This window comes from Corvus brachyrhynchos, unplaced genomic scaffold (genome assembly GCF_000691975.1).
Source record: "Corvus brachyrhynchos isolate BGI_N302 unplaced genomic scaffold, ASM69197v1 scaffold140, whole genome shotgun sequence".
NCBI lineage: Eukaryota > Metazoa > Chordata > Aves > Passeriformes > Corvidae > Corvus > Corvus brachyrhynchos.
In genome coordinates this window covers 118,840-131,714 of record NW_008235809.1, presented here as the reverse complement: position 1 = coordinate 131,714, position 12,875 = coordinate 118,840, and the positions used below count along the sequence as shown (strand labels likewise).

Below are 12,875 nucleotides of genomic sequence, written 5' to 3'. Positions count from 1 at the left end.
GTCTTTTCCGTGGTGTATGGGGCAGGGGGGAGTTAAAGCGCCTTAGGTGTGAGCGACTGCCGGGGCATGACTGAACAGTGCTCGCCTTCCGCAGGTGGACGCTGGGCGAGAGAATAAAGCAGACTGCGGTAAGAAGAAGATGAAGGAAGGGGCTGGCGATGGAGGGCGGTCGGAGGTGAGCAGCCCCTCGGCCGCGGGGGCGGGAGGATGCGGAGTCCTCGTTGCTTCTCTGTGCGCTGCTGGCTTTGCTACTGTTTGTCCTTCTGAAGTATTTTATCAGGCATTACAGTTACATCTCCCACAGATTGCCATGAAGTGGCACTGTTCTGTTTTACACTGAGTTGCATTGGTGTAATAGGAGAGCAGCTCAGATTCCCATAGCTGGGCTAGGTGATGCTTTTCCCTCTGCCCCTTTGCAGCCAGAGGCAGGCAGCAGATCTCGGAGGTGAAGAACGCCTGCGTGAGGTGCTCTTGTCTATTTCGTCTTCGTGGTGGCACCTCGTGGCCCTCTGACTCCACGGAGGGCCAGCGGCTAGTCAGCAGCAGTCCTGAGCCAAGTTCTTGGCTGTGTCCAGGCGGATAGTCCTGACGTCATTACACGTGTTTAAACTAGAGTCAGTTCCTGTCTGGGTGGCTCAGACTAGAGTGTTCCCTCAGTTTTTCGACCTAATAAGAAAAACCTGTTTTTACATTGAACTTCTACACTCTTTTCTAGTTGATTTTTTTCTTCACATAGTTTGTTAAACAGGTGTTTAATGATGTAGTTGTTTGGTAACATGTGTGGTTTATTGAACAGGTGTACAGTGGTACAGATTTCATTAAGCTGAGGCCTTACGATATTCCAGGTTACGATGTAACCTGAAATAATGGTGATTATTTGCTAGTTATAGCACCTGTAGATAGCATCACATAGCTGCTTATGAAAAGTGTGTCTGTTGTGTTGGCATTCTTGACATGATGTGCTATCAGATTAATGATCTATTAATCATTTTCCTTTGTCTTTATCACATACAGCTGAATCCCTGGCCTGCATTTATCAATGAGCGTTTAGAGATGTACAATAAACTTAAGGCTGAACATGATGCACTCCTTGCAGAAAGAGCTGCAAATGACAGTAAACCCATCAAAGTTACATTACCTGATGGCAAGCAGGTTGATGCTGAATCCTGGAAGACTACTCCGTATCAAATTGCTTGTGGAATTAGGTATGTTTCTATTCTGTGATACTACACAATCATTTTCAGACAGTGGGCTTAAGGGGATATAGTTTTTTTTGTCGTTTATCTCACGTCTTCTCAAAGCATCTTGTATACAATAAACTGAACGTAACTAGTAGGGTTTTAGCTTTGGAGTGCAATTTTCTTTTGCCTTATAAAGATACAGTTTCTAAAATTAAATAAGAATAAAACTGAGATCTTTTAGACACATCCTAATAGCATATTTTTCCATGCAAGTACTGGTGTTGCATTAAGAACTGATTTGCTAGTAAATTATCAGATGCATTTTCCAGCACTGCAAACCAGTTTGCATTGACCTGAGGAAGATGGCTGCTGGGTTATGTTTCAATTGATTACAGAGAAAATTAACAGTATGAGTATTCTTCACTATTATTTGCATGGGAGATACCTGTTAAAAAGAGCATTGCACATCTCCAGGTTACTTATACCTGCTGTGGAGTATTTTTGAGTGATACATCCTGACATTTAAATTGCAAAGATGGGGTGATTCCTAAAGGTGAAAGGCCCCTTTTTTTTTTTTCCTTCCATAATAATGGAATTGGAACCTTTTTTTCACCTCCTTGTAATTAGAACCTTCTTTGGTTTTGTGATTTGGGATCAAGAAAAGGGTATTTTGCCTAGTGGCTACAAGTAGTAAAGCTACTGTGTCAAAAATGGTGTTTGATAACTTTAAAGAGAGAAGTTCTGTCTTACACTGCAGTAGGGTTGTGAAGTCAGGTTTGTACTTTGAGGTTTCTGCCTCTAAGTCAAATATGTGTGAAGATTAAGTATATAGTGCAGTTTTCTTTCCATATCCCTAAAATATAAGTAGGATTTTTCATGAATGTTCAGGACTGGCTAAACTGCTCATTTATTTGAAATTTATTTATGACCTTATATCTATTCTGAGCACTCCTGAATTCTTACTTAAATTGGAGGGCAAATTTGGGGAACTTCTGCTTGCTGATTTCAAAATATAAAATACTTACTTACAACTGTATTTCTGTATTTGTTCTGTAGTCAGGGATTAGCTGACAACACGGTTATTGCTAAAGTGAACAAGGTGGTTTGGGATCTAGACCGTCCTTTGGAGGAGGATTGTTCCTTGGAGCTGCTTAAGTTTGAAGATGAAGAGGCTCAAGCAGTGAGTATCTTTTACCAAAACATTTTTCCTTTCAGGTTTACATTTAACTCAGCCTCTTCCAGTTATTTGAATATTTACTGTGTTAAGAAGATGAAGAAAACAGGTTTATGGTTTAGGTATATCTGCATTTCCTCATAGTTCCTTACCAGAGGGGTTGTGGTACCGCAGATAACGTACATTCTGCTGTGTACTTGTAGCCAGGTCTGCTTGCAGTTGTTGTAGTTCTTGTTAAAACTTTGTATTTTCACATTAATGTAAAGTAGGTCTTTTGAACTTATGTCTTCAGTACTGGTTGTGGTAACAAAACTGAGTACAAAAATACTTTCTTGTAGAATCATAAAAGTATTGAGTAGGGTGCTCTTTTTCTTTGTGTATGCAATTTGTGTATGCAAAAGTATCTACTTTTTTATTTTGGCTACTCAATCAGATAAATGTGTACAGCCAGTAAATTTGTGAATACTGTCTTCAGAAAAAAGTTGGTACAAGAAGCTCTCAGTCAAACTCATCACAGTAGTCTTGCATTCAAACCAAGGGTTTTCATATTGGCTAAATAACTGTTCCCAGTTTGTGATTTCAATCTGTTCTAACCAAGACAGACTAAGTCTTAAGAGATTTGTTTTTTGTCAAAACCTCAGGTATTCTATGAGATGGAGTGTCCCATGCATAGGATCTCTGGATTAGAACCACAGCCTTATGTTGAAATCACATCTTTTGGTCTTTATTCAGATCTGATTGATTGATTAAAGTTCATAGAAAAAAAGGTTTCTGAATTAGTCTCCTGACAATAATTGCATAAATCAGCAATAGTTTAAAATATGAATTGTTTGCTACCAGAATGTAAATAGTTTTCCAGTGGTTGTGCTGCTTTTTGGAAACACTGGTTCTGAGGATGAGAGTGCTGCTGGGCAGGTCACTTCTGTTCTGCACAGTGCTCTAATGTGGGATCTGCATCAAGTGTCCTTAAACGCAAGTGTTTCAGAAAAGGTTTTAAATAAAAAAATTGGAAATGCGTTGTGTGTATTCAGACTGATCCCTTGTTTTTTTACTTCTGTCAGGTCTACTGGCACTCAAGTGCTCACATAATGGGTGAAGCTATGGAACGAATCTATGGTGGCTGTTTGTGCTATGGACCACCAATAGAAAATGGATTTTATTATGACATGTTTCTTGAGGAAGGGTAGGTTTTGTATTTTTTTTTTTTAGGTGCTGGGGGTGGCAGTCACAGCAAAATTTCTGCTGTGTGCTTGTTACTACAACAAAGTCACATGTACTGCTGCACATGGCTTTGTTTTTTGCAGGGTGTTCCAACTGCAAGTTAGTGGATTGCACCTGGATCACAAATTGCAATTGGAAGCGAGAATTACTCACTTCTCTGTGTGTGTTTATTTTAGGGGTGTATCAAGTAATGACTTCTCTGCTTTGGAAACATTATGCAAAAAGATAATGAAGGAAAAACAAGCCTTTGAAAGACTGGAAGTTAAGAAGGAAACACTGCTTGAAATGTTTAAGGTAGGCTGTTTTAGAAGGTTGCTTCTAGCCTCGTGCAATTAGTCTTAAGTATTTGTAACTTCAGTGCATGTTTTATTAGTGGTAGAAGAAAGTATATCAAATTAACTTTTTAAGGTGATGTGTTCTTAGAAGCTCATTTGTGATATTTAACAGGAAAAAAAAAGGAAGTAATTCTTAGGTTCTTGGAAATACGCATTCTGATTTTCTAAAACTGAGAATTCTCATTCTTCCCCGGAGTGAACTGACTAAATTCTGTGAAGCCACATTCTTCATTTACTTGTCAGGAATGTAAATTTGCAATATATTATGTGTGCAGTTACGTTGTATTATCTTGTCTGTGGTGATACTGTAACTGCGTATGTTGCTGCTCCATTCAGAAAGCTTCATAAAACATTTTTTAGAATGGGGACTTCTAAAAAAGTTTTCTGGCATTCCGGAGGTAGACATTAATGAGTTTTCACTGTTAGGACATAAGGAGAATCATAGCATCATTCTGGTTGGAAGGTGCCTCTGTAGGTCTGCAGTCCAGTCTCATGCACAGGACATGGGATCAACACTGAAGTCAGACCAGGTTTCTTGGGGCTTGTCCATTTGGGCCTTCAAAACCTCCAAGGACAGAGACTGCACACAGTCTGCTCTCTGGGCAGCTTGCTCCACTACTGGCCTGTCCTCCTGTCTGTCTCTTTTCCAGGCCTGTTTTGATGCAACATAGCATCAGGTTTGCAAATAATTTAAATTGTTGGCCGCTTCTCTTTCTTAACAGGGAATTAACAAGTATGTGTGTTGCTTTTCTTCTCAGTATAATAAATTCAAATGTCGCATCCTGAATGAGAAGGTCAATACCCCAACTACTACAGTGTACAGGTAATTATGCATGGATCATAATATTACTGGATTTATGGTTCTAGGATTAAATATACCAAATAAATGCTTTCCTTTTCTTAGGTGTGGTCCCCTGATAGATTTATGCAGAGGGCCTCATGTCAGACATACTGGCAAGATAAAGACCATAAAAATTCATAAGGTAAGTGCTAGAACTGCCTTAGATAAATGTTTTCAGTGCAACACTTCAAATGTTTTGCTGTCTTTGGGCTTAGCCAGGAATGTACTCTGAAATGGGTAACCTAGCCAAAAACTCAGTGTTAAAAATTGTGAAAGGGTTGTGTGCTAGAATGATGTTCACATGGTGTGAAGCCCAGCTAGGTGTCCAGGGCCTGTACTTCCAGCACAGGAGTGTGAGTTTGGCTTAAGGTTTGGCTGAACTGTATCAATTAGAGTTCACAGTTTTTGCTCAGCTGATGATTTATGAATAAACAGTTGGAATAGGACAGCTACAAAGCAGATAGGCTTTTAAAAAAGACAAGAGCCTGAAACCATTTCTACTTACTGTATTTACCTTTCAGGATTTTTTCTAATCGATGCACTGAATTTCACATTAAAATTCTCCTTGTGCCTTAGTTGTTCCACATTAATGATTTGTTAATAATTGCATGCCCTTTTATAGCAGGCAGTAGTAGTAAAATGTGGAGGCTTCTCCCTTTCTTCAATGTTTAATTTCTTTTTTGCATGCAGAATTCTTCTACCTATTGGGAAGGCAAGGCTGATATGGAATCCCTCCAGCGGATCTACGGAATTTCATTTCCAGATACAAAAATGCTGAAGGAGTGGGAAAAATTCCAGGAGGAGGCTAAAAGCAGAGATCACAGAAAAATTGGGCGGGTGAGACAGCTTTTGTAGTACTGTATTTCAAAAGTATTATGTGGATATAACCCCTTAATTGAAAGCATCTTGAAGTCAGCTTATACTTGCTGCCACAACCAAGACGTGAATTTTATTTTATTTTCAGTGAGTAGTGAAGTCACCTACTTTTCTCTTGAGCATCCAAGTCCTAAAATAAGTAACTTTTTTATATTTTAAAACCATGTTATCCTTATTCCACACATCGATCTGAGTAGAATATAAACATTTCAGTCTCCAACCCATGAATGCTCCAGTCCTCTGGCAATGCTCATTCCTACACAGTTTGCTGCAGTCTGTTCACACAGTTCTTTTCTTCTGCATGATTTCAGAGTCTGCAATATATAGCTGTGTTTTTTGGTTGGCTGGTTTTTGGGTTTGTTTTTTTAGATGGACAGCCCTCTCAGATAACTGATAGTCCTGAATAGGGTTAAAATGTCTGCTGCTAGTACATCATGACAAAATACTGAAGAATTCCACATATGCAGACACCAGGTGTGTGCACAGTTTGTAACATTAACCAGCTATAGTTGACACATTCAGTTCAGGTGCAGAGAGCTGCAGTTAGTTAGAGTTAGTTAGTTAATTAGAGAGGTGCAGAAGCAGAACTAAACATTTACTTGTCAATGTGCAGAGGGAGCTGTGGGGGCACAGTTGGGAGTTAAGTGTAAAGTTTTGGAGCATCAGTAATGAGTGAAACAGAAACTGAACAATTGCCTTCCCTGTAACTGCTAACAGCCATAAAAATACTAGTGAAATGCATCTAATGTATTGGATATTGCTTTTTTCCCATGTTTTTCTTTTTGAAACTCTTGATTAGTGATGCCCAGTCAGTAGCAATTCATTTGTGAATGTTAAGTCAGAAAGGTAGGGTGCAAATACTAAGTTTTTCAAGTATTATTTTCCTGCAGGACCAAGAACTGTTTTTCTTCCATGAGCTCAGCCCTGGTAGCTGTTTTTTCTTGCCAAAAGGAGCTTACATTTATAACACGTTAATTGAGTTCATAAGGGTAAGTAATATCTTTTGGAAATCTTGTAGGAGAAATTGCGTAATTTAAAAAAAAATACATAACAGCCTGCTTACATTTAACAGTATTAATAGCCCTTCACTTCAAGTTACCTTTTAGTTGTGTAAGCCATGGAACTAAAGAAACCTGGTTTCTTTGAATTGTTCTTGTCCCAATCTCTGCAAAGTTATGTTTTATCAGTAGTTTATACCTGCAGTTAAAGCTGTGATAAAGGTGCTTTGTAATAGGAATTCTTTGACATCTAATAGTAGAGCTAAGCTCATACTACTGCTGTTCTATTGATGCATATTGATTTGGTTTAATAAACTTACTTAATTTGGTCTTGTAGACCTGTTTGTTTTGAAAATATATGTAGGAAAAAATTCTCATCTTCCTGCTGTAATATTTAAAGTCTGTGTTATTATTGTATATTTGGGCTGAAATGTAATATATAAAGAGTCATTGAGTAATTAGAGACTGCTGCATTGCTTGCAGGGAGGAAACTTGTTCTTGCTTACTACAGAGAAATTGTTTGGAGGAAGGGTGGTGGAAGGGATGTGTCCTGGCATGCCCAACTTGAAGTTTTGTCTTCTTTCCCCCTTCCCTTCCTAAGTCGTGGGACTTCCGTATGGCAGCATTTTTATATTTTTATGGCTGCAGATGGAAGTCTGTGATTACTTTTGCTTTCTTTATTACTAATTTTATGTACTGTGTCTGTTCTAGAGTGAGTATCGAAAACGTGGATTCCAGGAGGTTGTCACTCCAAATGTTTTCAATAGCAAACTGTGGATGACTTCAGGGCACTGGCAGCATTACAGTGAGAACATGTTTTCCTTTGAAGTGGAGAAAGAAATCTTTGCTCTGAAGCCTATGAACTGTCCAGGACACTGGTAAATACATAGCAAATTCAGTTTACCAGAGGTTGTGCTGATTGAAAAAAAAAAAACCAAACCCACTCTGCTTCCTTTGCCTGTGTAATTGTAAAGATGGTTACCTTCAGTTATTCATTCTCTCAGGAATGATGTAATTATATGTCTTGGTGTCTACATGCTCTTTTCACTTGAGACACTGAGAAATGTCATGTCATTTTACCATCATTAGAGTGGCCCCATCATTACTGGGGCATTGTCAATTTTGTGGCAGTTCAGGCATTCAGCTTTTAATGCTCAGTTTTAGGAGCTGTTTCGTCTCCTCTCGGTGAGGAGGGGAAAGCCTACCAGCTATAAAAGGAGATTGTTTTCCTGACAAAACTAGTTAAGACTGATGGCTCTATCCAGATTACCCCAGTGGCCTCATGGGCATGTGCTTCATCACTGGCTGCTTCTCCCTAGCTGTTCTTTGCAGAATTTTGGTTCTCAACGAGCTGAAAGTAATAAACTTTTCCTTCAGCCTTATGTTTGACCATCGCCCGAGGTCGTGGCGTGAGCTGCCCCTGCGGTTGGCGGATTTTGGTGTCCTGCATCGCAACGAGCTGTCGGGAGCTCTCACAGGACTCACCCGAGTGCGCCGGTTCCAGCAGGACGATGCTCACATCTTCTGTGCTATGGAGCAGGTAGGGGCTGCTGCTGGATGAAACTGGGTGTTACAATCAGGTTAACTGAAATTTCCATATTTGAGACATTATTTCTATCATCATCAAGATTGAAGAGGAGATAAAGAGCTGTCTGGAGTTCTTGCGTACCGTGTATGATGTCTTTGGATTTTCGTTTAAACTGAATCTCTCTACTCGTCCTGAAAAGTACCTGGGAGATATTGAAGTGTGGAATCAAGCTGAAAAGGTAAAACGGTAGTTTTATGAACCTTTCAATCAATGTAAGGCTGCATATTCTCTAAGAACGTACTGCCTTCTGGTAGGTACAGTGAAGCTGGGCTGGGCATGAGCAATATAACTTCGATAACTGCCTTCAGTTCAGTCTGGCTGCTGTAAATAGTTTGCTCTCAGTGTAGAGGCAGTCTCCATGTCAGAATCGAATTAACTCTCTCTCCTTGTCTTTTTCGATAATTAGAAAGGAGGAAGAGAATCAATTCCGGCAGCCCCTGTAATAAGACTTAAAGCCATCTCCCAGAAGTGAGGCTGAAAGGGATGGGGTTGGCCCCTGCAGGTGCAGTGCTGGCGAGAAGATAAGGCAGGAATAGACATTTGGTGTACCAGGGCAGATTACATCTCAACATTAACTAGAAACTTTGAATCTAGTATAGAAAGTTCTTGCATCTTAGCTAATTTGGCCTCTTCCAAAATGAGTGCATTAATTTAGTGTGTTTACATTTGGACAAAATTAATATATTTTTTTAGCTGGTGCTTTTCCAAAACTTCCCCTTTTCAAAAATAAATGTGTTTCAACAGTAACTGAGAAGTAGTGAGAATTTGATGGTGTCACCTATTTGTAGTAGCAGTCTGACCTGATAGTGTAACATGAAAAGAAACACTTGAGTCTATGTGTCCTCTATCTCCAGCAACTCGAAAACAGCCTCAATGCCTTTGGTGAGAAGTGGGAGTTAAACCCTGGTGATGGAGCTTTCTATGGACCTAAGGTTAGTGTGTTGCTAACCCCTAGCTGGATTTGTCTTTTAATTCTGTTTGGATAAGGTAAAAGGCTGGGATGAGGAAGAAGTGATTTTTTTTGTTTTCCCATTTTAAGACGCTGTCTGACTGAAATTTTCTGTTTTTCCGGATACATAAACTCTAACATACTTGAGAGAAAAATAATCATCTGTGATCCTGGTTTTCACATAGTTTTAACTGCTTTAACACTCAGTTAAACATGAATAAACTATTCGTCTACTGCTTAAACAGCTGACTGGTTTGGTGAGTGACATAAACACAAGGTGGCAGTGTAAGATCTGTTTTAGCAGAGCAACTTCTGCATTAGAAATAATCCTTTCAGCAATAAGTGAATCCTAAGTCAAGAGAAAATCGAAAGTAAACTTCCTGGTTAAATTTTTATTCCTTTAACTGCACAGTTTTGAAGCTGCATTGAGTTACTGGGGGGTTTTGGTATTTTAAAAATCCCCACACATTGATCATGTGAAGTTGTTGGGTTTCTTAAGGACAGTCTCCTCAGTTTGGACAGATTAAGTAGGGCTTTTTAGAAATTTCATTAACATCTTTGCACATAAGGGCACAGAGCATGATGAAATTGGTTTTAAATCTTTCCTTAATATGCCTACACTACATCTGTGTTTGTGTTCTCATCTAGTAAGCTGGCTCTGATTTCTCTATTTGTATGCAAATTGAATCAGTTTCTGTTTATGTCTTGTAGGTAAAATGTGTTATAGCAGCTAAGATTTAATAATTTCCTCATTTGATTGAAAGAAGACAAACACACAGGAACCTTTGTTAACATTAATTAACCTTACACTTGCTCCTCATAGTCTGGATTTGAAATTAAATTAGGTTGTAAAATTTCTTGTATTATTAGAAGCTCTTTGGTGACTAGCTGAATTCTGATAAACTGAATTCTGGATGCAAACTGAAAGACATTTAGATCTTGAGTTGTTAAAACACTGATCTATTTGTTTAATACATAAATTAAAATAAGACATATAGCCTGGTGTATACTGGTAAAATGATGAGTAAGTGAGCAATGTGATAGATAAGTAAGGTCAGGACACTAGAAGACTACTGTTTTCAATAAGTCTTTTCAAAGTTGTATCATAAGTGTACTCAGGATTTAAGTGTTAGATGCAAAAGAAAGAACAGGCTTGACTCGTAGGTCAGAACAAGAGTTACTAATTATTATGAGTTCCTGCTGGTAAGTGGACTGTTTAACAGGTTATAGTCTCGTATTCATGCCCTGTATTTGTAACATAAGGTTCAAGTACTCTATAATAAAGAATGCCAGTTTGAGGCTGAAGAAGTCTCATTTGTGGAGAGGTGTGTTCAGCTCTGCATTTATGTATTCACTCAGTGAAAAGGCCCATGAAAGTCCCAGACTGAAACTCACAAATTACAGTCAGACATTAAATGTAGTTCTCCCCAATATATTATCTCTCTAGTTACTCACCCTGTTTTAGCTCTAACAGTTTTTGCATCAGAACCTGCAAATCACTTAAAGCCTGATGAAGGCTGAAGTAAAACTATGCTGTTTAAGACTACATATTGTTCCTCTGCATTTCATGAGTGAAACCTTCCATCTTAAAACAACGAATTTGCTTTTAGAAGGGAATGCTTGTCTCTTAACTGTTGTAGAAGTTCATGTCTTTTTGTTTTTCAGATTGACATTCAGATTAAGGATGCCATTGGCCGCTACCACCAATGTGCTACGATTCAGCTTGACTTCCAGTTGCCAGTCAGATTTAACCTCACCTTTGTCAGGTAAGCACAAGGCTGGTGATTTTAATTTCTGTGTAGTCTAACTTTAGTGACACTTACAGGAATAAGATTGCATCAAAAACCTTACAAAAGCGTTTCTTTACAGCCATGATGGCAATGACAAGACAAGACCAGTTATCATTCACCGGGCTATCTTGGGATCTGTGGAGAGAATGATTGCCATTCTAACTGAGAACTATGGAGGCAAATGGTAATGTTGAAAAGTTATTATTCCAGTTTGAGCAAACTCTTTATGTAGGAGAGAAATTAGCCCCAAGTACTGGAGAGTCAGGAGGGTCTGTTTGTTCCACTTGCTAGGGTGACATGCCTGGGAATACCACAGGGCAATTTCTTCTGAACCACCTTCCTTAGATATGAAATGATTCAAGATTTCGTAGATTCTACATGATACTGCTCATGCAGGGGCAGCATACAGCTAATCTGCCCAAGGCATGTGCATCCCAACTGCTTTTGCAGCAGGACTGTCTTGTAAAGAGTCATTTTTGTAGCTGATCTGCTTTACCTGTGTTAATACCCAGTGGGAGTGACCCCTCTTATTATGACAAGACTGAAAAGGAAATGTTTTCCTGTGCTTAGTTAATAATGAGCTCAATCAGTTAGGCTTTGTTGTCTGTTGTAAAACACAACATCAATCTTCAGTTAGCAAGTGCTCCAGCCCATGCTGCAGTCTTTTTAGACACTCAGTTCTTTTGGGGAAATAATTGTTAATTATTGTAATTGTAAGGCTCTCATCACCTCTGAACCCAATCTATGCAGCTGGCTTTAAGAGTCTCTTGTGTGGCTTTTATTCCTCTCTATAAATAGTATTTTTCATACTGAAAAAATACTGGAAACTATATAAATTTGTTTTGTTTGTTTATTGAAGGCCACTCTGGCTGTCCCCACAGCAAGTAATGGTGGTACCAGTGGGACCAGCGTGTGATGAGTATGCCCAAAAGGTGATGTATATGGTTTCAGGGCTTCATTTTCAGTATATTGTATTGATCTGAAATACTTGGTTATTAATGATTAATAGTATTTATCTCAGAGAAGTATTCCAAGTCTTTGCGTATGACATTGAGTTATTTTTATATCACAGCAACAATTAGCTGCTGAAGTTGTAGATCTATCTTAAAAATAACCTGAGTTAGATTTTGGATATGTGAATAACGAACATTGATCTTTGTGAGACTTTTGTTTTTGGAAAACTTAGTTTTTCTCTGGCTCAAATCTGTCTTACCCTTCAGCTTCTAGTCTTCCATGACCGTGTGCATCTTGCAGAGCAGTAAGAGAGATGAAAATGAGTCTTTACGTATTTAGCATCCAGAACACCTTTATCTGTACTTGTTTCAAGCACATTCTATATAAATAAAATAGTCTGCAAAATTAATTAAAAAATCTCTTTTAATCAGTAAGGTCCACCATCCTGTTGCCTTTTACAATATTAAACTAAAATCACTACTCAGGCCAAACATTAGATGTTCATATCACTGCTTACTTACTTAGTGTTTATATAGTTGCATGATAACTGACGTATTTTAATTCCTTGAACTGGGCTCATCTCCAAAGTCTGAACCCGTGACAGTGCCTTTGTTCTAGGGTTCAGATAATCTGAAATGGTTTAAATCTACAACTCGTGCATAGTTCATGATCATGAATAAATACTTTTTTTCCTTAGGTGAGGCAGCACTTTCATGATGCAGTATTTATGGCAGATGTTGATGTAGATCCTGGGTGCACGCTGAACAAGAAGATCAGAAATGCTCAGCTTGCGCAGTATAACTTTATTCTGGGTAATGTATTTGTTACCTTGTACTGGCTGATCCTTTTTTTACAGGATTTGATCATTCTGTGAGTGAGGCAGAGAGTTGTAATCAGTGTTGTAGATCAATTTGTTCCTAGGAGTCTCCACTGCAGAGAACCTCTCCTGCTGACATCATAGGCATTCC

The 12,875-nt window shown here is 38.7% G+C and overlaps 1 protein-coding gene across 2 annotated transcripts in view; it reads left to right on the top strand.

Annotated features, from left to right (window-relative positions):
* TARS (threonyl-tRNA synthetase) overlaps positions 1–12,875 on the top strand; it is a 14,570-nt gene continuing 1,695 nt past the window's right edge. The window contains exons 1-17 of one of the 2 annotated variants that reach the window (XM_017727335.1): positions 1–175; positions 1,015–1,205; positions 2,238–2,361; positions 3,417–3,538; positions 3,753–3,870; positions 4,670–4,734; positions 4,816–4,894; positions 5,443–5,589; positions 6,519–6,617; positions 7,338–7,504; positions 8,004–8,166; positions 8,255–8,392; positions 9,069–9,146; positions 10,829–10,929; positions 11,033–11,137; positions 11,813–11,885; positions 12,605–12,719. In XM_017727335.1, the coding sequence (XP_017582824.1) occupies positions 140–175; positions 1,015–1,205; positions 2,238–2,361; positions 3,417–3,538; positions 3,753–3,870; positions 4,670–4,734; positions 4,816–4,894; positions 5,443–5,589; positions 6,519–6,617; positions 7,338–7,504; positions 8,004–8,166; positions 8,255–8,392; positions 9,069–9,146; positions 10,829–10,929; positions 11,033–11,137; positions 11,813–11,885; positions 12,605–12,719 (1,921 nt within the window). In that variant the 5' untranslated portion in view covers positions 1–139. The remainder of the gene's footprint in view (positions 176–1,014; positions 1,206–2,237; positions 2,362–3,416; positions 3,539–3,752; positions 3,871–4,669; positions 4,735–4,815; positions 4,895–5,442; positions 5,590–6,518; positions 6,618–7,337; positions 7,505–8,003; positions 8,167–8,254; positions 8,393–9,068; positions 9,147–10,828; positions 10,930–11,032; positions 11,138–11,812; positions 11,886–12,604; positions 12,720–12,875) is intronic. The other variant, XM_017727339.1, reaches the window with a different exon arrangement.